This window comes from Gossypium raimondii, chromosome 11, assembly GCF_025698545.1.
Source record: "Gossypium raimondii isolate GPD5lz chromosome 11, ASM2569854v1, whole genome shotgun sequence".
NCBI lineage: Eukaryota > Viridiplantae > Streptophyta > Magnoliopsida > Malvales > Malvaceae > Gossypium > Gossypium raimondii.
Genome location: NC_068575.1, coordinates 5584340 through 5610257, shown reverse-complemented (window position 1 = coordinate 5610257; position 25918 = coordinate 5584340). Strand labels below are relative to the sequence as shown.

The window sequence follows — 25918 nt, the reverse complement described above, 5'->3', positions numbered from 1 at the left end:
AATTTTAAAAAGATCTTATGAAAAAAATTCATTTTAGGGTAACGAAGCCCTTCTAAGCCCCTAATTTCGCCGCTGTACTTACTCCATAGACTTGGTTAAGTTGACCTGCTTCTAAACTTTATTTCAATAAAATATCAAAATTTTGCTTTTCTTATTCAAATTCCATGTTTTCCATTACTTTTCTTTCTTTTTATCTCCTTTAGCTTTTAAGACCTAAAAAGTCTTAAAGAATGTGGGAGTGGGGCTTTCTTCATACACTTTTGTTTGACTTTGTGGATAATTAAATTTCCAATTTAATGCATTTTGTTGGAAGAAACTTCCTTGCGCTTCATGTATTTGTGTTTTAGCTAAAGCTTAGTCTATATATTTGGAGTTGTGAGCCATGGCAATTGCAACCATGACTACTCCTCTTCCTATTTCCTTTTTCCCTTTTCTTCTTCTCATTCCCGCTATCTGTTTTACCATTTGTCATGCCAATTCCAACCTACTTTGCATTCAGAGTGAGAGAGAAGCTCTTTTGAAATTCAAGAATCATCTTATTGATCCTTCAAACAGGCTATCGTCATGGGTTGAAGGTGGGGATTGCTGTGAATGGACTGGTGTCGTCTGCCATAACTCAACAGGCCACGTCAACCAACTGCACCTGGCCGCTCCTCTTTCAGAGACTGATGACTTTGCAACAAATGCTGAATGGGAAGCTTCCTACAATTCCCTGCTAGGAGGCAAAATAAATCCTTCGCTGCTGGAGTTGAAGCATCTCAGTTCCCTGGACTTGAGCAATAACAATTTTAGCAGCATACATATCCCGAAATTTTTCGGTTTGCTGGAGAGTTTAACATATCTTAACCTCTCTGGAGCACGATTTCTGGGAGCAATTCCTCATAACCTTGGGAATCTCTCAAAGTTGCAGTATCTTGATCTTGGAGGTAATGATCTCGAACCAAAAAGTCTTCAATGGGTTTCTGGGCTTTCTTCCTCGCAGTACCTTGATTTGAGCTCTGCGAATCTTTCTAAAGCAACTGATTGGGTACAGGTAACATTCAAACTTCCCTCTTTGTTAGAGTTGCACTTGTTAGGTTGTGGTTTAGAAGATGATCCATCTTTCAACAGTATTAATTCTTCAAAATCACTGGTTGTTCTTGATCTTTCTTTCAACCGCTTTTCTTCAGTACCTAAGTGGATATTTAGTCTTCATGGTCTTGTGTCCATTGATCTTAGTGGCAATTCTTTGGAAGGCCCAATTCCAGATTACTTTGGGAACACCTCGTTTCTTGAAGTTCTTGATCTTAGTTTGAATAATCTCAATTCGTCCATACCCAATTCCTTGTATAGTTTAAACCGTCTTCAGTTCCTTAGTCTTGGCCAAAACCAGTTACAAGGAACAATCTCGAGTGCCATTGGAAACTTGAGCTCTGTTACTCAGCTTGATGTTTCAGTAAATCAATTAAACGGCCAAATTCCCTTGTCTATAGGGCAGTTGTCATCTTTGGAGGAGTTTGATGTTTCAGAAAATCAATTAAATGGTCAAATTCCATTGTCTATAGGGGAGTTATCATCTTTGAAGTTGTTTGATGTTTCGAAAAATCAGTTAAGCGGCCAAATTCCCTTGTCTATAGGGCAGTTATCATCTTTGGAGGTATTTGATGTTTCAGAAAATCAATTAAATGGTACTTTTCCTCTATCTTTTGGACGACTAGAAAGTTTGGAAACTCTGGATTGTGGGTATAATCTATTAGAAGGAGTTGTATCAGAAACCCATTTTTCTAATCTCACGAGATTGACAACTCTAGCAGCATCACATAATCGGCTTAGATTTGAACCAAACTCAAGCTGGATTCCCCATTTCAATGTGAACGGATCGAATTGGGTAACTGGCATCTTGGCCCAAAGTTTCCCCAGTGGCTAAAATTCCAAAAGAAATTGTCTTATTTGGACATCTCCTGTGCAGGAATTTCAGATGTCATGCCCACTTGGTTTTTGAACCTTCCCACTCCATTTGAATCTTTAAACCTTTCCTCGAATCAACTTAGAGGAGAGATTTCATATTTGAATGTGAGAAGCTCTGTTGATTTGAGTTCAAACCGATTCATAGGCCCATTGCCAAGAGTATTCCCAACTTTAGTATTTCTAATGTTATCAAATAATTCATTTTCGGGATCTCTTTTTGAATTACTTTGTAATTCATCAAGTGGGAAATTGACGGAAGTTCTTTACATTGATAAAAATCTTATCTCAGGAGATATTCCAGATTGTTGGAATCATTGGCAAAGTTTGGTCCTTCTAAATTTGGGAAGCAACAATTTGACCGGCAAAATCCCACCTTCTTTATGGCGTCTAAATCTTATAATGCTAAACCTTCGAACCAATACAATGTTTGGAGAATTGCCATCCACATTGCAAAATTCTCCATATTTGGTTATGTTTGATCTTAGTGAAAATCATTTCAGTGGAAGTGTACCAGCATGGATTGGTGATAAGCTCTACCTTGTGATTCTAAGCCTTCGATCAAATAACTTTGATGGACATATTCCTCATAAAATTTGTGATCTTCAATTTCTTCAAAACTTGGACCTTGCCCACAACAACATTTCTGGAGTTATTCCAAAATGTTTTAATAATTTAAGTGCAATGGCCATAACAAATAAAACCAATAATTTTGTTGCGGAGTATGTAGCTGATAACTCTTTTTTTTTTAACGCATTATTGGTGTTGAAAGGACGAGAGGATGAATATGGTAGCACACTAGGACTTGTTACGAGCATGGACCTTTCAGATAACAGTCTCACAGGAGAGATCCCCAAAGAAATTAGTAGTCTCGCTGGACTATTGTCTTTAAATTTTTCAAGGAATCTCCTAACAGGAAATATACCAGACAGCATTGGCAACATAGAGTTAATGGAATCTCTTGATTTGTCCATGAATCGACTAAATGGGGAAATCCCTCCAAGTTTCTCCAATTTGAATTTCTTGAATCACTTCAATGTGTCCTACAACAACTTGACAGGACAAATCCCAACAAGCACTCAGCTTCAAAGCTTTGAAAACTTGTCTTACGGGGGCAATCATCTTTGCGGACCTCCTCTCACTAAGAACTGCACCTCAAAAGGTAATCCAATTGTCGACGTTGCAAATAATGGAAGGAGCAGGGAAGGAAGTAAAGTGAATTGGCTTTATGTCAGCATAGTTCTCGGCTTTGTAATGGGATTTTGGGGTGTAGTGGCTCCCTTGTTTTTCATCAGGTCTTGGAGGCTTGCATACTATCGAAAGTTGGACCATGTTGGTCGAAAGCTGTATGTGTCTTGGGCTACTATGGATATGTAGTCTGATGGGAAAAAAGCATGTCTAAACATGTTGGTCTGAAGTTGGTATAATTTACTGGAGATTGGATCAAAGTGTGTTTTGATTATGTATGAATAGGTTTTGTTTTATTTCAATAATTTACAATGAAAATAATTTTCAGCAAAAAATGTTGTTTGATAAATTCCATCAGTTGCTTAGCTTAATAATTGAGTAGACGTGGCAGCCATAGATCTGGTCTTCTTCCTCCTTGATCCTTCAAATTAGGAGTAACAGAAATAGTAGTAAATAGGATTAGCCAATTTTTTTCTGTCATTTTCTAACTGTTGCCAATGGATCTCAACAAAAAAAAGAGTTCAGCTGTTGCTCTTCATCCTTGGACTCACCCTTCTCAGTAAGACAGGTGACAACCACAAAACGTCCTCGTTTTTGCATTTGGTCTGGAAAATAAAAGAAGTCGTAAATGTTGGAATTTAAATCTCCAAGTTAATTTCAAGTTTGTAAAATTTAATGTACTTGATTGTTCTCTTCTTTGTTAACTTTTATGGATCAAATTGGCATACCTGTTTAGAGTTATTTATATTTTTATTTTAAAGTATATATTTGGATTCGGAACATTCAAATATGAGAATGAGCGCATAAAATCTTTCAAAAATAAATGAAACAATTTATAAAAGTTTTAATATACTCGTATGAAATACATACCTGACAAAAATCCTTTCAAGTTATCGAAATTCCATCCACCCCAGCCATATCGGGTGGTTTTTTGTTTTTAAAAATTGAGTTTGAAGCAAGGTGAACCGAGTTTTTCATTAAAAGTTTTAGAATCAATTTCTGTTTCGCTCAGATTTATTTATTAAAATGTCACTTTTTATAATTTTGTAACATATAAATGGGATTAATTTTGTAAAAGCTAATATAATATAAAACATTACGTAAAATTTCATATGAATGGTCATGGGATTAGATAAATCTTTTAAGGGTTATGGTCGAAATAGAAAGCTAAAGTATTGAATAAAATTCGATTTTGAGCGAGTATATATACATAAAAATCAAGTTGAAGAAGCATCATGAGCTAGGAAAAACTTTCATGCTTGTTTGAATTTACTTTATCTAGCTTTTTTTTTTCTTAGCTTTTACGTGCATATTTTGCTCAATTTTAGTTATATATAGAGATAGGTAAAAGTATCGTGGAGGCTTTTGTATTATAAGTCAGACTAAATTGTGCTCCTTTACTTAAAAAATGAGTAAATTAATTCTTGTACTTTAGATCAAATAGCAAATTAGTCTTATGTTAAAAACTTTCATTTTCATTGTTAAAATTTATCTTTATACGTCAACATGATATACACTAGGCACACTGCATGTAATTGTCTAGTTATTTCATCATTCACGTCAATTTTTAACAGAAAAAATTGATGAAATTTTTAATAGAAATGACCGGCTTGCTCTTTGATCTATCGTACTGGGATTAATTCGTCCAATTTTTTTTATAAAAGGGGTAATATATAATCCAACTCCTAATATAGGGGGCTCTATGGTACTTTTACCTATGTATGTAGGTACGTACCATGTATGGTTTTTAAAATTTTTCTTTTTCATTTCTTTCATGTTATAGCTGATAAGTGCAGGAAACCGGCTGGGGAAGAGAAAGTGGTATTATCCCAAATAGGGCAATTTTCATTGTGGGATTGCTTTGATATGGGAGTTGGTTCCATAGCTTGCGTAGTGAAAGAAGGTGTTAAACTTTATGTCTACAACATCCGAGTCACTCATGTCGAGAAATAATGGGATTGAAAACTTTGGGACCTCCTCTCACTAAGAACTGCACCTGAAAAGGTATTCCAATTGACGTTGCAAATAATGGAAGTAGCAGGGAAGGAAGTAAAGTGAATTGGCTTTATGTCAGCATAGTTCTTGGTTTTGTAATGGGATTTTGGGGTGTAGTGGCTCCCGTGTTTTTCATTAGGACTTGGAGGATTGCATACAATCGAAAGCTCGACCATATCTGTGGTAAAGTCTATTGTGCTTTGGGCTACTATGGGTATGTAGTTTGATAGGAAAAAAGCATGTATAACTGATGCATCTAAGCTAGGTGTGTTGCTACATGATTGTTTGATGTTAAAAGATTAGTTTTTGCGTCTGTCAACTTGCTTGGTGTGCCAACAAAGCGGCCCACTCGCTTGCACGAGCGGTTTTGTTATATGCAAACCACACATAATAGGATGTTTTTTCCCTTGAATCTTTCTTGAAAAATGTTGAAATTATGTCTTATGTTGATACGAATGCAAATTGGTAGATTTAGGTGTATGGGGTAAGCCTATTGGCTCGGGTTTAGTAGTCCGTCTCCTCTTTGTGTTCACTTTTGCTTTTTTATTTTCTCATTAATGAATTTCTTCTCTAAAAAATCGTAATTTTAGACACGTATAAAAGCATAAAGGTAAACTACACCCAAGGTCACTATAAAATAGGTTTGTCCTATTTTGGTCACTCTAGTTAATTTTTTTTCTCAATTTAGTGACTCTAATTAATGTTATTGTTTGAACTAGTTAATGTCGTTAAAAATTTTACTAATCCATTAATGGATTGCTGAATTACAATAAAACCCAAATACCATTTAGCCCAATTACAATAAAACCCTACTTCAGTGGCCTCAAAACGACGTCGTATAAGGCCTGCGACTCGAGATCTGACCCATTTGCCCTCAAGATCCTCGTGTTTCTGTCGTGAAGGGGATATTCGCGCGCCAGGCCCCTTCGCTTTTGCACTGTGGCAATCTAATCCATTTTATTTCTTTAATTGTGGCCGCATGATTTCCTTTTAGTTTCATTTTGGTCCATGATGAAACGCTGCGTTTTAGGGCTGGGGATATTTTCCTATTTAGTCCCCATGTTATTCACGCGTTCCCTTTTGGCCTTCAATTTTATTTTATTTACATTTTTCCCTCTTAATTTCGAATTAAATACAATTTAATCCATACTTGTTTAATTTAATGTACTCGATTTTTATTATGTTTAAAATTCATTTAAAAAAATAAATTTAATTTTAAATCTAACATTATTTTTATGTTTAAGCGCATATATTTTTTATCATCAATATTATTTTAATTTATAATATATTATTATTTTAAATTTATCATTAACATTATTTTAAGTTTATCATGTATTTTTATTTAAAGTTATCATGTATTATTATTTTGAACTTATCATGTATTATTTTATGCATTCTTGTTGTAAATTCAATATAATTTGTATTTATTCTTTAACGTTTTATTTTAATTATAAAATCCTCTTTATATATATTGCTATGTTTTAAAATTTATATAATAATACTCTCATATAATACTATTTATATATACATACATAGTTTATATTAAATTTTTATTTTATATATATTATTGATTTCATATTATTATTATTTTATTTATTTCTATATATATAATTTATTTCTTTTAAAATATTATTTTATTATATTTTACTTATTTCAACTTTTACCTATATCGTTATGTACATATTATTATATATATTGAGTTTTTCATTCCATATATTACTTATTAGATAAATATATATGTATATTATTTTGTGCACTATTTATTTTGATTTTCTTTTTATACAATATTTATTTTAAAATTCATTTAGATATTATCATTTCACATAGTATTTATTTTTATCTTCGTTTTAATCTATTTCAAACTTTGTTATATATATTATTTATTTTAAAATTTTATATATACAATTTATTGATTATAATTGCCTTTCTTTCACGCTATTCGTTTCTTTAGTTATTTTAAAACTGGTATATTTTGTTTGGGCTTGTGTTAATCGGCTTGGTTTTTAATTAATTAGCTTTTTCACTAGCTTTCAAATATTAAGGTTGGTATTTACATAATATGTGATGTGAGATTATTGCTCTTGTGTATTGTATTGCTTATTTGTATTTATTGATTATTTGTGAGATTATTGGTATTTACATAATATTAGAGTACATTTTGGTTTACAAGTTATTGCTTTGCATTGTACATTATTATTCCATCGCGCTTTATTCACTCAAAAAGTTACGTTTAATATGGTTTAAGTTTTGAAATCATTTTATCCAAAAGCTTCTAAGATAGCATAACATTTAGTGTTTGGGATTTTCGAAAAGATCGTACCCTAACTTACGGGGTCTCGATTTTTCGATAATTTCAAATATACGAACCTTTTTTTAAATAAAAAAACACGTTTTCTTAAAATTATCTCGGGAATCAGAAAAGGACCGTGTTCCAACTTACGGGATATGATTTCTTTTTCGAAACCGAGATGATCAAAATTTCTAAAAATAAATAAATCTTTTGATGTTTATTCTCATTTCGGAATTTCAGATATTGTGTCCTAACTTACGGGATATAATTCTTTTTCTCGATTAACGAGAAGAGCACCCTTCCTTAAATTTTTAAGTGATTTTAAAAGGATCATATTTTTAAATTTCTTTCCAAATTTTTAATTTTTCGACATTAAGATATTAATTAATTGATTAAGTACCAATTTTGGGAATGACGAGGGTGCTAATCCTTCCTCACATGTAACTGACGCCTGAACCCGTTTTTTCTTGAATTTCGTAAACCAAAATTATTATTTTAATAAAATCAAAACATTTTATCAAAACAATTGAATTGCAAGGTGATCTGATCACACCTCAAAAAATGTTGGTACTGACTACCTTTTTTTTAATTTTCAAAATAAAAGTCAACTCTATTTTTGTTTTCAAAAAATGGTTTCGACAGGGAGTATAGAATGTGATTCGCTTGTTGTATTGTGGATTAAAAACTACGTTTATATTTTAACAGGACAAATTGATTAACTCGAGTGATTAGTTTGAATAATTATTTTAATGAAAATAACTAAATTTGAGAAAAAAATTAGAGTGACCAAAATAGGACAAACCGTATTTTAGTGTGACCTTAGTGTAATTTACCCTGAAAAATATCTTACTCCGTAGACTTGGTTAAGTTGACCTGCTTCTAAACATTATGTTTGGTTGATATATTGATTTATTTTCAATAGAAGTTGAAGTACTATTCCTTATCAAACTTTTGCTTTTCTTACTCAAATTTCGTGCTTTCCATTTTCTTTTCCTTCTCTTTTCCTCTTCCTTTCTTGGAAACTTATATATAAAAGTTTATGAGTTAAATAAAGTAGAATAAAAGATAAATTGATTTATTTTCAATCAAAGTTGAAGTAGTATTTCTATAAAATATCAACATTTTGCTTTTCTTCTTCAAATTCGTCTTTTCCATTACCTTTTCTTTCTTTTTTCTCCTTTAGCTTTTAAGACCTAAAAGTCTTAAAGAATTTGGGAGTGAGGCTTTCTTCAGTAGACTTCTGTTTGGCTCGGGTTTTCAAGTCTATATTCTTTTTTTCTCCTTTAGCTTTTAAGACCTAAAAAGTCTTAAAGAATGTGGGAGTGGACTTTCTTCATACACTTTTGTTTGGCTCTACTTTTTAACATTTTGTGGATAATTAAATTTCCATTTTAATGCATTTTGTTGGAAGAAACTTCCTTGCGCTTCATGCATTTTTGTGTTTTAGCTAAAGCTTAGTCTATATATTTGGAGTTGTGAGCCATGGCAATTGCAACCATGACTACTCCTCTTCCTATTTCCTTTTCCCTATTCTTCTTCTCATTCCCATGTCTGCTTTTACCATTTGTCATGCCAATTCCAACCTACTTTGCATTGAGAGAGAGAAGCTCTTTTGAAATTCAAGCATCATCTTATTGATCCTTCAAACAAAGCTATCGTCATGGGTTGAAGGTGGGGATTCTTGTGAATGGATGGTGTCGTCGCCATAACTCCACAGCCACGTCAACCAAGCGCACTTGGCTCCTCTTTCGAGCCTGATGGCTTTGCAACAAATGCTGAATGGGAAGCTTACTACAATTCCCAGCTAGGAGGCAAAATAAATCCTTCACTGCTGGAGTTGAAGCATCTCAGTTCCCTGGACTTGCGCAATAACAATTTTAGCAGCATACATATCCCGAAATTTTTCGGTTTGCTGGAGAGTTTAACATATCTTAACCTCTCTCGAGCACGATTTCAGGGAGCAATTCCTCATAACCTTGGGAATCTCTCAAAGCTGCAGTATCTTGATCTTGGAGGTAATGATCTCGAACCAAAAAGTCTTCAATGGGTTTCTGGGCTTTCTTCCTTGCAGTACCTTGATTTGAGCTCTGCGATTCTTTCTAAAGCAAATGACTGGATACAGGTAACATTCAAACATCCTACTTTGTTAGAGTTGCACTTGTCACATTGTGATTTAGAAGATGATCCATCTTCGATCAGTGCCAATTCTACAAAATCATTGGTTGTTCTTGATCTTTCTTTCAACTACTTTTCTTCAGTACCTAAGTGGATATTTAGTCTTCATGGTCTTGTGTCCATTGATCTTAGTGGCAATTCTTTGGAAGGCCCAATTCCAGATTACTTTGGGAACACCTCGTTTCTTGAAGTTCTTGATCTTAGTTTGAATAATCTCAATTCGTCCATACCCAATTCCTTGTATAGTTTAAACCGTCTTCAGTTCCTTAGTCTTGGCCAAAACCAGTTACAAGGAACAATCTCCAGTGCCATTGGAAACTTGAGCTCTGTTACTCACCTTGATCTTTCAGAAAGTCAATTAAATGGTCAAATTCCATTGTCTATAGGGGAGTTATCATCTCTGAAGTTGTTTGATGTTTCAAACAATCAATTAAACGGCCAAATTCCCTTGTCTATAGGACAATTGTCATCTTTGGAGGATTTTGATGTTTCAGAAAATCAATTAAATGGTCAAATTCCTTTGTCTATAGGGGAGTTGCCATCTTTGAAGTTGTTTGATGTTTCAGAAAATCAATTAAATGATACTTTTCCTCTATCTTTGGGACGACTAGAAAGTTTGGAAATTCTGGATTGTGGGTATAATCTATTAGAAGGAGTTGTATCAGAAACCCATTTTTCTAATCTCACGAGATTGACAGCTCTGAAGGCATCACACAATCGGCTTAGATTTGAACCAAATCAAAGTGGATTCCCCATTTCAATGTGAAAGGATCGAATTGGGTCACTGGCATCTTGGCCCAAAGTTTCCCCAGTGGCTAAAATTCCAAAAGAATTTGTCTTATTTGGATATCTCCTATGCAGGAATTTCAGATGTCATGCCCACTTGGTTTTTGAACCTTCCTACTCAATTTAAACATTTAAACCTTTCCTCGAATCAACTTAGAGGAGAGATTTCATATTTGAATGTGAGAAACATTGTTGATTTGAGTTCAAACCGATTCATAGGCCCATTGCCAAGAGTATTCCCAACTTTACCATTTCTACTTTTATCAAATAATTCATTTTCGGGATCTCTTTTTGAATTAGTTTGTAATTCATCAAGTAGCAAAGGAATGGCAGTTCTTTACATTGATAAAAATCTTATCTCAGGAGATATTCCAGATTGTTGGAATCATTGGCAGGGTTTGGACCTTTTAAATTTGGGAAGCAACAATTTGACCGGTAAAATCCCACCTTCTTTATGGCATCTAAATCTTACAATGCTAAACCTTCGAAACAACACAATGTTTGGAGAATTGCCATCCACATTGCGAAATTCTTCAGATTTGATTATGTTGGATCTTAGTGAAAATCATTTCAGTGGAAGTGTACCAGCATGGATTGGTGATAAGCTCTCAAACCTTGAGATCCTAAGCCTTCGATCAAATAACTTTGATGGACATATTTCTCATAAAATTTGTGATCTTCAATTTCTTCAAAACTTGGACCTTGCCCACAACAACATTTCCGGAGTTATTCCAAAATGTTTTAATAATTTAAGTGCAATGGCCACAACAAACAAAACCAATAATTTTGTTCTTGGGGTGTATGTATATACTGCCTCATTTTGTTTGAACGCATTATTGGTGTTGAAAGGACGAGAGGATGAATATGGTAGCACACTAAGACTTGTTACGAGCATGGACCTTTCGGCTAACAGTCTCACAGGAGAGATACCCAAAGAAATTGGTAGTCTCGTTGGACTATTGTCTTTAAATTTTTCAGGGATTCTCCTAACAGGAAATATACCAGATAGCATTGGCAACATGGAGATAATGGAATCTCTTGATTTGTCCATGAATCGACTAAATGGTGAAATCCCTCCAAGTTTCTCCAATTTGAATTTCTTGAATCACTTCAAATTGTCTTACAACAACTTGACAGGACAAATCCCAACAAGCACTCAGCTTCAAAGCTTTGAAAACTTGTCTTACGTGGGCAATCATCTTTGCGGACCTCCTCTCACTAAGAACTGCACCTCAAAAGGTATTCCAATTGACGTTGCAAATAATGGAAGTAGCAGGGAAGGAAGTAAAGTGAATTGGCTTTATGTCAGCATAGTTCTCGGCTTTGTAATGGGATTTTGGGGTGTAGTGGCTCCCTTGTTTTTCATCAGGTCTTGGAGGCATGCATACTATCGAAAGCTAGACCATATCTGTGGTAAACTCTAATGTGTTTTGGGCTACTATGGGTATGTAGTTTGATAGGAAAAAAGCATGTATAATTGATGCATCTGAGCTAAGTGTGTTACTACATGATTGTTTGATGTTAAAAGATTAGATTTTGCGTCTGTCAACTCACTTGGTGTGCCAACAAAGCGGCCCACTCGCTTGCATAGTGGTTTTGTTATATGCAAACCACACATAATAGGATGTGTTTTCCCTTGCATCTTTCTTGAAGAATGTTGAAATTATGGCTTATGTTGATACGAATGCAAATTGCAGACGGTAGATTTGGGTGTAAGGGGTAAGCCTGTTGGCTCGGATTTAGTAGTTCGTCTCCTCTTCGTGTTCACTTTTGCTTTTGTATTTCTCATTAATGAATTTCTTCTCTAAAAAATAATAATTTTAGACATTTATAAAAGCATAAGGGTAAACAACACCCAAGGCCACTATAAAATAGGTTTGTCCTATTTTGGTCACTCTAGCTAATTTTTTTCTCAATTTAGTCACTCTAATTAATGTTATTGTTTGAACTAGTTAATGTCGTTAAAAATTCTATTAATCCATTAATGGAATTGTGATAGCCCGAAATAGGGCCTAATCGGAATAGTGGTTTCGTAACCACAAATCCGAAGTGAAATAGTTTAATTTTATAAATTTTTATTAGTTACTGATTGATTGAAATATTGTGTGAAAATATGGATAGAAAATTTTAATGATTTAGTGCCTAATTGAATTTTTAGGACTAAATCGAGAAAAATGCAAAGTGTGTCTAATTAGTGATTAAATGACTTAATTGAATTATTGCATGAAATTGGAAGTGTTTATGTGGCAATTAGACCATGAATTAGTGTTATGGACACAAAAGGGTATTTCTAGAAAAATATCTAAGTAATGGGTCAAGGGCATTTTTGTCCAAATTGAATAAAAGACAAAATAAAGATGAAAACAAGTGTTCATCTTCTTAAAATCAGACGTTTGCTGCCAAAAAAATTCATGTCACCATAGCTAGGGTTCTTGAACTTCCTAAGCTCAATTGTAAGTGATTTCTTGCCCGCTTTTGATTATTTTCGTATTTTTATGCTTATTGAAGCTTGAATTTCATGTTTCTACCATTTAATTTAAATGAAATTAAAGTTTAAAATTGACCCATTCATGATATAATTGTAAATTGATTAGTGATGTTAGATAATGAATGTTTGAAGTGTTAATTACAAGTTTTACTAGATGAATTTTGATGAAAATGTTGAAAAAGGGCTAAATTGTGAAAGATGGTAAAGTGTGCATAAAGTTGTGATTTTGTGAAATTGAGGGCTGTTATGAGCATGAAATATGATTTAGTGAAGTTTGAAATTTAAAATTTAGTGAATTTTATTTTTACGAGCTTAGGGACAAAAGTGGAATTTTGAAAAGTTTCGGGAAAAATGTAAATTTGCCAAAATGTTGTGTATGAATTGTATTTGAATGAAATGTTGATAAAATGTATTAAATTGTGTTAATATAGATCAAGAAAGAAGAAATAGTGGAAGTGATCGGGAAAAGAGAAAGTTATCGACTAAATTACAAAAATAGTCGTTTTGCATCCGAGGTAAGTTATATGTAAATAATAGTTATATTTGTATAAATTGTGAATTATATTTGATATGTGAATTAATATTGAATGTGGAAGGAAAATTGTTCATGAATTATTCAAGTAATAAAGTGTTAAGTGTAAATTCCGGTTGAACTTAGGAATAGAATTGGATACAAGTGACATGTCACTAGAGACCAGTGTTACTGTTGTTACAGTTGTTACGTTGAGTCCCGGTGCTGGGTGATCTAGCATGTGTTGCAGACACTGACGACTTGTGTGAGCAGGCCCGTGGACATTCCAGTGTTATTGATCGTGGTAGCTTGGCTACATTTCGGTGGTAACCGGCTACATATCGGTGGTAGCTTCGCTACATATCGATTGTGGCACTTATGTGCTAAATCTCTACGTATCCGTGTATATTCCAACTGTTCAACGGGATTAATAATGAATTAAAGTGAATATGAAATGTTAAGTGTGAAAATGTATATGCAAGTGAATTGGTAAGATTGTGCATGTGTAAGTGATTGAAATTGCTAAGAAATGTTTTGATTAGTTATATGTTAAAAGTGTTAATTATTAAATGAGTAATTATTGTTTACATGTAACTTACTAAGCTATTTATAGCTTACACATTTCTTCTTTTCCTTTGTTATATAGTGATTTGAACTTGATCGAAGTGGGGATCGTCGGAGCTCGTATCACACTATCATAATCATCTCGGTATTATGTGCTTTTCAAAATGTTTAAACTATGGCATGTATGGGGTCTTGATCATTTTGAGCATGTTCAAATGATATAGCTAATATTAGCTATTGAAGTAGCTATTAAAGAATATGTTTTGGTGTTATGTATGTTAAAATGGTAACTAATTCAAAGAAGCAGTTTCTTTGACAGCAGCAGTGACGTGAATGTGAAAAATCACCATAAATAGTAGAAATGGAATTAGAGAGTGAATTATATATGGAATTAAATCTTATCAAGTCTATTTTTATATGAAAGAAACGGTGTAGGCAAAGGAATTCTGTATTTTGAGATATTTTAATTTTAGTGAGATAGGGTCAGAATGGTTTTTGAAGTCCCCTGTTCTGACTTTGAAAATCATTATAAATTGTACAGAAAGAATTATGGGTCATAATTTATATGTGTAGATTTCTTAGTGAGTCTATTTTCAAAAGAAACAAACGATAACCTTATATGTATTCTGTACAAAGAGATAATTGATTTTTAGTGCCGAGAGGTCAGATCTGTCGAGCTGTGAAACAAGGGATACTTTAATGAATAAACTGTAATAATTTGCCAAGTCAAAAATTCTGAAAATTTTATGGTAAGTAGTAATATGAGTCTAGTTTCAGGGAAAATTTACGGATTTAAATTTTGAGTTCTGTAACTCGAGTTATAATTAAATTAGTGAAAGTCACGCAGGTAGACAGTTTTGTTGTGAACAGTGAATTTAATTTTAAAGGCAAATTTTTATGCTCCGAATCGGTAAGTTAAATTGGATAACATCTCGTACTCGATTCTGGCGACGGTCTCGGGTAAGGGTGTTACATTTAGTGGTATCGAGCTACGGTTTAGTCGATTCTCGGACTAACGAAGCGAGTGTAATAGACTATCTATACATGCCATAATTGAATAATGATAGTGTGACGACTCGACATCTTAAAATGTTTTTTTATAGTAATGGATTCTAACCGAGATACAGTGATGATGCTCAAAGTAATGTGCCTGTTGAAAGTCGATTTGAGACTCGTGGTCAAGGAGATGAGGCTCGAGAAGCTTTTCTCCAAATGATGAACAATTGGTACACCGAGTTTGTTAGAACTAATCCTAATGCTCAACCTCCTCCGCCCCTCCTATTCCTCAAGTCGTTCCCATAGCTCCTCAACAAACTGAAGTGTTAAGATTTTCAAAGCCTCCAGTGGACAAAATTGAAAGTATGGAGCCAAGAGTTCCGAGCTAATGTAAATGATGATCCTGAAGAGCGAGTTCGCTTGATAATACCATCGAGTGTTGGATGAATTATCTTGTACTCGGAAGAAAGTCTCAAATGTGCTATCTCATTGTTGAGGGATTCAGCTTATAATTGGTGGAAAACTTTAGTGTCAGTGGTGCCTAAAGAGAAAGTTACATGGGATTTCTTTCAAGAAGAATTCGAAAGAAGTATGTGAGTCGGCGTTTCATTGATCAAAGAGAAAAGAGTTTCTTGAATTGAAACAAGGGCGCATGACGGTAGCCGAATATGAACGAGAATTTGTCAAATTAAGCAAGTATGCCCAAGAGTGTGTATCTAATGAAGCTACATTGTGCAAAAGGTTTGAAGATGGATTAAACGAGGATATCCGATTGCTAGTGGGAATTCTTGAAATTAAAGAGTTAGTAGTACTAGTTGAAAGAGCTATCAAGGCTGAAGAATTGAGCAAAGAGAAAAGAAAGGTGGAAAGTGAAGCAAGAGATGCAAGAAAAAGATCAATGGGCAAGTCATTTCAATTTCAAACGAAGAAGTCTAGAGAAATGAATACTCGATCGAATGTTTCTAGTGTGAATTTTCAAAGAGATCGAGGAAGACAATATTCAGGTTCCAAAGCTCAGGCGACTTCTATGGCAAGTGTAGGTAGTGTTAAACCTACTAGACTGGAATGTCAACATTGTGGAAAACGACATTTAGGGGAATGTTATTTAATCAGCCGAGCATGTTTTAAATGTGGATCTCAAGATCATTTTGTGAAAGATTGTCCGAGAAGAGAAGAGATAGAAAAGTTTCAAAATGTGAGATCGGCGGTGTGACTACTAGAGGAAGACCATCGAGAAATGTGGGACTGGAACTAGTGGTAAAGGTGTAACAAAAGACACGATTGTAAGATCTGAAGTGGGAGCTCCAGCAAGAGCTTATGCCATCCGAGCTAGAGAGGAAACATCTTCCCCCGATGTGATCACTGGTATATTTTCTCTTTACGACACTAATGTTCTTGCATTGATTGATCCTGGTTCTACTCACTCGTATGTATGTATGAATTTAGTGTCTGATAAGAATTTGTGTGTTGAATTGGTGAGTATGTGATTAAAGTGTCGAATCCTTTAGGCAAGCATGTGATAGTTGATAAAATATGCAAAATTGTCCTTTGATGATACAAGGTCAGTGTTTCCCTGCCAACTTGATGTTGTTGCCATTTGATGAATTTGATGTTATTTTGGGGATGGATTGGTTGACATTGCATAAGGCCAAGATAGATTGTAGTCAGAAAATTCTTGAGTTGAAGTGTAGTAGTGGTACAGTTCTTCGGGTTGAAACAGATAAGTCAAATGTGATGCCAATTGTGATTTCGCCATGTCGCTTCGTAAATGTTTGAAAATGGTTGTGAAGCATATCTTGCTTATGTGTTGAATACAAAAGTGTCTCAAACAAAGATCGAATCGATGCGAGTGGTATGTGAATATTTAGATGTGTTCCCGGAAGAGTTGCGGGTTTGCCTCCGATTAGAAAAGTAGAGTTTGGTATTGAAGTAATGCAGTCTTCGCTCCAATATCGATTGCTCCTTACTGAATGGCACCAATGAATTAAAAGAATTAAAAGTGCAATTGCAAGAGTTGATGGATAAAGGATTCGTCGGACCAAGTTATTCTCCGTGGGTGCTCCGTGCTATTTGTGAAGAAAAGGATGGGACATTGAGATTGTGTATTGATTATCGTCAACTTAATAAAGTGACAAGAAAGAATAAATATCCATTGCCCGAATAGATGACTTGTTTGATCGCTTAAAGGATGCCACAATGTTTTCCAAAATTGATTTGAGATCCGGATATTACCAATTGAGGGTTAAAGAGTCGATGTGCCAAAGAGGCGCTTTGAACCCGGTATGGTCACTATGAGTTTCTTGTAATGCCTTTTGGTCCGACTAATGCTCCACTATTTTATGGATTTGATGAATCGGATTTTCCGCCCTATTTGGATAAATTTGTGGTGGTGTTTATAGATGATATTCTTATTTATTCTCAAGTGAAGTGAGCACGCCTTGAACATTTAAGAATTGTGCTACAGATTCTGCGAGAAAAGAAATTATTTGCTAAATTTAGTAAAAGTGAATTTTGGCTCAGTGAAGTTGGATTTTTGGGACATGTTGTCTCGGGAGATGGCATTCGAGTGGATCCGAATAAGATATCGGCAATAGTTGAATGGAAGCCTCCAAGAAATGTATCTGAAGTTAGGAGTTTTCTGGGCTTAGCCGGATATTACCGTCGATTCGTAGAAGGTTTTTCGATGATAGCTTCACCGATGACAAAATTGTTGCAAAAAGATGTTAAGTTCGAATGGACTGAGGAGTGTCAACAAAGTTTTGAGAAATTAAAGAAGTGTTTAACTGAGGCACCAGTGTTAGTGCAACCTGAGTCAGGAAAGGAATTTGTTGTTTATAGTGACGCGTCGTTAAATGGGCTTGGATGTGTATTGATGCAAGAAGGAAAAGTGATAGCGTATGCTTCTCGACAATTGAAACCGCATGAACGAAATTATCCTACCCATGATTTAGAGTTGGCTGCTATTGTCTTTGCTTTGAAGATTTGGCGTCATTATTTATATGGTGAGAAATGTCATGTTTTTACAGATCATAAAAGTTTGAAATATGTTATGACACAAAAAGATCTGAATTTTGGCGGCAAGATGGTTGGAATTGATGAAAGATTATGAACTTGTAATAGATTATCATCCGGAAAAGCCAATATAGTTCTTGATGCTTTGAGCGAAAGTCTCTTTGCTTTGAGAGCTTTGAATACAAGATTAACATTGATGAAGATGGATCATTGCTTGCGAGTTAAAAGCTAGTCCATTGTTTCTTCAAGAAATTTATGAGGCTCGAAAGTGGATAATGAATTACAAAGAAAAAAGACTCGGTGCAGCGATGGCGATAATTCGATTTTCGGATTGATTCGGATGGATGTTTAATGTTTCATGACGAATATGTGTTTGAAAATGTTGATTTAATTCAAAAATTTTGCAGAAGCACATGATAGTCGCCAGCGATTCACCCCTTAGTGTAAAATGTACAATGATTTAAAGAAATTATATTGGTGGCGGGTATGAAACGGGATATCTCTCGAGTATGTGACAAAGTGTTTGTGTGCCAACAAGTAAAAGTTGAACACCAAGTACCTTGAGGTTACTTCAACCTATTATGGTGCCCGAGTGGAAGTGGGATAGAATTACTATGGATTTTGTTTCGGATTGCCATTGTCACCGAAAAAGAAAGACTCAATTTGGGTAATAGTTGATCGATTGACTAAGTCACTCATTTCATTCTGTATGAATGAGTTTTCACTTGACAAGTTAATGAATTGTATATTCTTTGAGATAGTTCGATTACATGGTGTGCTGCGTCTATTATATCGATAGAGATCCATGGTTTACTTCAAGGTTTTGGAAGAAATTACAAGAGGCATTGGGTACTAAATTGAATTTTAGTACAAGATTTCACCCCAAACCGATGGACGATCGAAAGAGTAATTCAAGTGCTCAAGATATGTTGAGATGTTGTGTATTGGAATTTGAAGGTAATTGGGAAAGATATCTACCTTTGGTGGAGTTTGCATATAATAATAGTTATCAATCGAGCATAAAATGGCACCTTATGAAGCGTTGTATGGACGAAAGTGTCGGACTCCATTATATTGGACTGAACTTAATGAAAATCGTTACATGGAGTCGATTTGGTAAAAGAAATCAAGAAAAGTGAAGATAATCCGTGATTGTTTGAAAGTCGCATCGGATCGATGAAGTCGTATGCGGATTTGAAAAGAAAAGAGATTGAGTTTCAAGTGGGTGATAAAGTATTTTGAAAGTGTCTCCATGGAAGAAAATTTTGAGATTTGGTCAGAAGGTAAATTAAGTCCAAGATTTATTGGCCGTATGAAGTGATAGAAAGAATTGGTCCGATAAACATCGATTGTCTTTACCACCAAATTGGAAAGAATTCATAATGTGTTTCATGTTTCTATGTTGAGGCGATATCGATCGGACCCATCGCATGTGATTTCACCGACTGAAGTGGAAATTCGATCGGATATGACATACGAAGAAGAGCCGATTCGAATCTTGGCACGATAAGTGAAACAGTTGAGAAACAAAGTAATTGCTTTAGTGAAAGTGTTATGGCAACAGCATGGGATGGAAGAGGCAACATGGGAAACTGAGGAGGCTATGAGGAAACAGTATCCCAACTTATTCACCGGTAAGATTTTCGGGACGAAAATCCCTAAGGGGAGAATTGTGATAGCGAAATAGGGCCTAATCGGAATAGTGGTTTCGTAACCACAAATCCAAGTGAAATAGTTTAATTTTATAAATTTTATTAGTTACTGATTGATTGAAATATTGTGTGAAAATATGGATAGAAAATTTTAATGATTTAGTGCCTAATTGAATTTTTAGGACTAAATCGAGAAAAATGCAAAGTGTGTCTAATTAGTGATTAAATGACTTAATTGAATTATTGCATGAAATTGGAAGTGTTTATGTGGCAATTAGACCATGAATTAGTGTTATGGACACAAAGGGTATTTCTAGAAAAATATCTAAGTAATGGGTCAAGGGCATTTTGTCCAAATTGAATAAAGACAAAATAAAGATGAAAACAAGTGTTCATCTTCTTAAAATCAGACGTTTGCTGCCAAAAAATTCATGTCACCATAGCTAGGGTTCTTGAACTTCCTAAGCTCAATTGTAAGTGATTTCTTGCCCGCTTTTGATTATTTTCGTATTTTTATGCTTATTGAAGCTTGAATTTCATGTTTCTACCATTTAATTTAAATGAAATTAAAGTTTAAAATTGACCCATTCATGATATAATTGTAAATTGATTAGTGATGTTAGATAATGAATGTTTGAAGTGTTAATTACAAGTTTTACTAGATGAATTTTGATGAAAATGTTGAAAAGGGCTAAATTGTGAAAGATGGTAAAGTGTGCATAAAGTTGTGATTTTGTGAAATTGAGGGCTGTTATGAGCATGAAATATGATTTAGTGAAGTTTGAAATTTAAAAATTTAGTGAATTTTATTTTTACGAGCTTAGGGACAAAAGTGGAATTTTGAAAAGTTTAGGGAAAAATGTAAATTTGCCAAAATGTTGTGTATGAATTGTATTTGAATGAAATGTTGATAAAATGTATTAAATTGTGTTAATATAGATCAAGAAAGAAGAAATAGTGGAAGTGATCGGGAAAAGAGAAAGTTATCGACTAAATTACAAAAATAGTCGTTTTGCATCCGAGGTAAGTTATATGTAAATAATAGTTATATTTGTATAAATTGTGAATTATATTTGATATGTGAATTAATATTGAATGTGGAAGGAAAATTGTTCATGAATTATTCAAGTAATAAAGTGTTAAGTGTAAATTCCGGTTGAACTTAGGAATAGAATTGGATACAAGTGACATGTCACTAGAGACCAGATGTTACAAGTGTTCTGATGTTACAGATGAGTCCCGGTCTGGGTGATCTAGCATGTGTTGCGACACACTGACACTTGTGTGAGCAGCCCGTGGACATTCCAGTGTTATTGATCGCTGGTAGCTTTGCTACATTTCGATGGTAGCCGGCTACATATCGATGGTAACCGGCTACATATCGATTGTGGCACTTATGTGCTAAATCTCTACGTATCCGTGTATATTCCAACTGTTCAACGAGATTAATAATGAATTAAAGTGAATATGAAATGTTAAGTGTGAAAATGTATATGCAAGTGAATTGGTAAGATTGTGCATGTGTAAGTGATTGAAATTGCTAAGAAATGTTTTGATTAGTTATATGTTAAAAGTGTTAATTATTAAATGAGTAATTATTGTTTACATGTAACTTACTAAGCTATTTATAGCTTACACATTTCTTCTTTTCCTTTGTTATATAGTGATTTGAACTTGATCGAAGTGGGGATCGTCGGAGCTCGTATCACACTATCATAATCATCTCGGTATTATGTGCTTTTCAAAATGTTTAAACTATGGCATGTATGGGGTCTTGATCATTTTGAGCATGTTCAAATGATATAGCTAATATTAGCTATTGAAGTAGCTATTAAAGAATATGTTTTGGTGTTATGTATGTTAAAATGGTAACTAATTCAAAGAAGCAGTTTCTTTGACAGCAGCAGTGACGTGAATGTGAAAAATCACCATAAATAGTAGAAATGGAATTAGAGAGTGAATTATATATGGAATTAAAGCATATCAAGTCTATTTTTATATGAAAGAAACGGTGTAGGCAAAGGAATTCTGTATTTTGAGATATTTTAATTTTAGTGAGATAGGGTCAGAATGGTTTTTGAAGTCCCCTGTTCTGACTTTGAAAAATCATTATAAATTGTACAGAAAGAATTATGGGTCATAATTTATATGTGTAGATTTCTTAGTGAGTCTATTTTCAAAAGAAACAAACGATAACCTTATATGTATTCTGTACAAAGAGATAATTGATTTTTAGTGCCGAGAGGTCAGATCTGTCGAGCTGTGAAACAGGGGATACTTTAATGAATAAACTGTACTAATTTGCCAAGTCAAAAATTCTGAAAATTTTATGGTAAGTAGTAATATGAGTCTAGTTTCAGGGAAAATTTATGGATTTAAATTTTGAGTTCTGTAACTCGAGTTATAATTAAATTAGTGAAAGTCACGCAGGTAGACAGTTTTGTTGTGAACAGTGAATTTAATTTTAAAGGCAAATTTTTATGCTCCGAATCGGTAAGTTAAATTGGATAACATCTCGTACTCGATTCTGGCGACGGTCTCGGGTAAGGGGTGTTACAGGATTGCTGAATTATGACACGCGGCACCAGGGGCGGAGCCAAGGGGCTGGTAGGGGCTTCGGCCCCCTAAAATGAAAAATTTTCCATTTAGGCCCCTTTTATAGTTTATAAAATTTAAAATTACTAATGGTAAAATTACACTTTGGTACCTCCAAAAATGATAAAAAATTGAGTTAATTGGTCATGAAGGTCGATTTATTGAAAATTTAGGGAAATAAGTCGTTTTTGGAGAGAGTGTATGAAAGCGCGACCAGCGGACGCACTTTCTGCAGAAGTGGCAGGAAAGTTTGTCTAGCTAGGCGAGCTCTTCTGTTGACATGTCAGGGAAAATGTGCCTAATTGGACGCGTTTTCATTGAAATTTTCAAAAAACGTTTTCAACTTGGCGCACTTTCCCTAACATGTCAGTAGAAAGCTCGCTCAGCTGGTCGAGCTTTCACACACTCTCTCCAAAAAGGGTCGATTTCCCTAAATTTTCAAAAAAAAATGACCTATTTAGTCAATTAACAAACTTTTTTGGCATATATGGCTAATTTAGCCTACAATTAAGGGTTTAATTTATGATCACATTATATATTATTAAAATATGATGTAAAAAGACAATTATAAGAGAGAGAATAAACGGATGAGTGATAGATTTAAAAATTAAGTTCTTCGTGTGTATATATATGTATACGATCACTATTTCATATATAGATATGTATATGGTCACAAGATAATTATTTATACTATAATAACATGTCTGATTAAGTTTAGTATCATAAGTCAAGTGACACCAACTCAATTGGTAAAAGCACGGAAAAGCTAAAGTTATTTTTTTAATACAGAGTTAATTATATCATTTAAATCTTTTATAAAACAAATTAAATTTATTACGTACTCTTAAACTAATTACTTGAAAATTCATTTTCTTAATTAAGACTATTTGTTGAGACAAGGTGCGTGCTTCTGTGATGATTGGCACTCAATAGTGCCTATTACAAACAGCCGCTAAGGTAGTAAACATACTTTTCATATTTGAGTTGGCAAATTTATACAACAAAATCTTTGACTAGTTATTGTGCTGATATTTTGAAGATTCTATGGCTAATGACCATTTGATTGGATTCAACTAAATCATGTAGAAATGAATATCATATATATTATATATCATACTAAAATGATGTTAATAAATAAATTGATATACTATATAATATTAAATATTTTATAATGATAATTTAAGATTAAATGACATTTTTTCAATTATTTTCATTGAAAATGTTGGACTCTTATGTTGTTTTCGATGGAAAAATTTTAAATTAAAAATAATCAGAATGCACCATTTTCAAATGTTAATGTTTTTTGGAATTATTGAATGAAAAAATAATTTCGAATTTTTCAAATGATTTTATAAATCTCATGACATGTTGTCATATAAAGAAAAATAAATTTGGATTTATATAGGAAGGAAAAGAAAAAGGATAGAGCAAGAGGATATTCAAAATGAGATTATAAAATTTAGGCTTAATCCACAAATTGGTACTTAAATTAAAATTTTCTCATCTTGGTATTTAAACTTTTTTTTTGTCACAAGTGGTATCAAAATTTTGCAAGTCAATCCATCAACCCCTATCTCCGAACCAGTACCCCAACAGATTCCCAGTCCAACCGGTCAATCCAGTCCAGTTTTGAAAACATTGGATTTGGTCGATGAAACAACTTTTTCAATCTCATCAACTCAAACAAGTAAGCGATGAAATTCGAAAACATAATCAATTACCAGCATCTCAACTTTGAGAGAGCAAATTTTGAGCATCACTAGTATTGTCATACATTATAAAAATAAATAAAAATAAAAAAAGAAGAAAAAAAATGGAATGGGGAAAAGGGAAAAATTTAAAATATATATATTTTTAAGTTATATGACATGGCAGATTATTATTAGCTGGAATTTTATTGAATGGGTATAACATTTTGGTGTCAAATGGGTAAGAGAAGAATAGTTTAAGTACCACTTAAGAGCAAAAAATGTTTAGGTACCAAAATAAATAAAATGCATAGTTTGTGTACCAACTTATAAGTTAAGCCTTGTTTAAACATAGATTTAATAGTTAGACTAACAGAGGTACCAACTTGAAAAAAAAGTAGTTTAGATATCAAGATAGGAAAAAGGATATAATTTAAGTATCAATATGTGAATTAAGCCTAAAATATATATTGAAATTTGTGAAAAGTAATAAAGTGAGTTTAGATAGAGCATGGATGTTGAGTTAGGTTCATTGGAAAGCAGGACATAATAAATATCGGTATAATATTAAATTTAGTTTTCAATATTTATATTTCTTTTCAATTTAGTTTTTACTCTTTTTTTGAGCTCAATTTGACCCATAACATTTTAAAAAGAGTCTCATTATTGTTTTTTTAACGGAAATACTAACTAAAACATTCAATTTTTAAACATTGTAACCTGCATAACAATCCACGTGTATTTAGATTGATGTAGCATATAAGACAAATAGGACTACCATGCGTCCTAGCATGCCAACATCGCTAGAATATCAGTTTTTTTAGTCAACAATTCTTTTTTTTAAAAGCAGTTTGATTCTTTTTAAAAAATTAATGGTCAAATTTAACTCAAAAAAAGAATAAAAATCAAATTGATAATAGAGGTAAACGTTAAGGGCTCAATTTAACATTATGCCATAAATATTTCTTCACATGAGAGAAAATCTTTCAGATTTTATTTTAAAACACAAATAATTCTACAACTTTTGACCAAAATAAATAGGAAATTTTACTAAAACTTTATTGAGAAAACTCAACATGAAACAATTAGTTGTTTCAATTTACTATCGAACGGAATGTTTCGATCAGTACGTGGTACCAAAACAGTATCAAGTACTATAGATTGAAGTTCTATATTGACACTTTATGATTTAGTTTTTAAATCGGATAATAATAATCCTCTCCCCTAACTTAAACAACCTTTTCAAATAATTAAAAAATAATTTTTAATCTCCACTCACGAAAATGGAATACATTTTATTGTCAATCATTTATCTTTTCAGCAAGCATCCACATTTAGAAAATTAATCACTATTACCGATGATGGGTATCGAAAAAAATAATTTTTAATCCCGCTCACAAAAATGGAACACATTTTATTGTCACTCATTTAACGTTTCAGAACGTATCCACGGTTAGAAAATTAATCACTGCTATCAATGATGAATACCCTGATTACGGCAAGAAAAAGAATTTTTGAGATTGAGAAAAAACAGATTTAAGTTGAATTTTTAAAAGTAATATTTTAAGTTTTAAAAAATAATTTATTCACATATAAAAATTAGAAAATTTCTAACATTGGAGCTAAGCCAAAATTCTCCAATGTCTTAAAGAGTCATTAAAAAGAAACTTCAGTCCTCCAATCACAATTCAACACTTCTCTACATTTTCATCCATCTCAGTGAGGGGCTCGGCATTGGAAATAGTAAAATTCTATTTTGCTTTTCTGACTCAAATTCCGTGTTTTCCATTTTCTTTTCCTTCTCTTTTTCCTCCTTTAGCTTTTCTTTCTTTCTTGGAAACTTACATATAAAAGTTTATGAGTTAAATAAAGTAGAATAAAAGATAAATTGATTTATTTTCAATCAAAGTTGAAGTAGTATTTCTATAAAATATCAACATTTTGCTTTTCTTCTTCAAATTCCGTCTTTTCCATTACCTTTTCTTTCCTTTTTTCTCCTTTAGCTTTTAAGACCTAAAATGTCTTAAAGAATGT

General features: G+C 33.3%; 1 protein-coding gene across 8 annotated transcripts in view; it reads left to right on the top strand.

Annotated features, from left to right (window-relative positions):
- The window catches only part of LOC105761397 (receptor-like protein EIX2), a 105746-nt gene that overhangs the window by 72509 nt on the left and 7319 nt on the right, over positions 1-25918 (top strand). For 2 of the 8 annotated variants that reach the window (XM_052623891.1, XM_052623890.1), the window contains exon 1: positions 368-1033. In XM_052623891.1, the coding sequence (XP_052479851.1) occupies positions 383-1033 (651 nt within the window). In that variant the 5' untranslated portion in view covers positions 368-382. The other 6 variants (XR_008190968.1, XR_008190967.1, XM_052623889.1 and 3 more) reach the window with 6 other exon arrangements.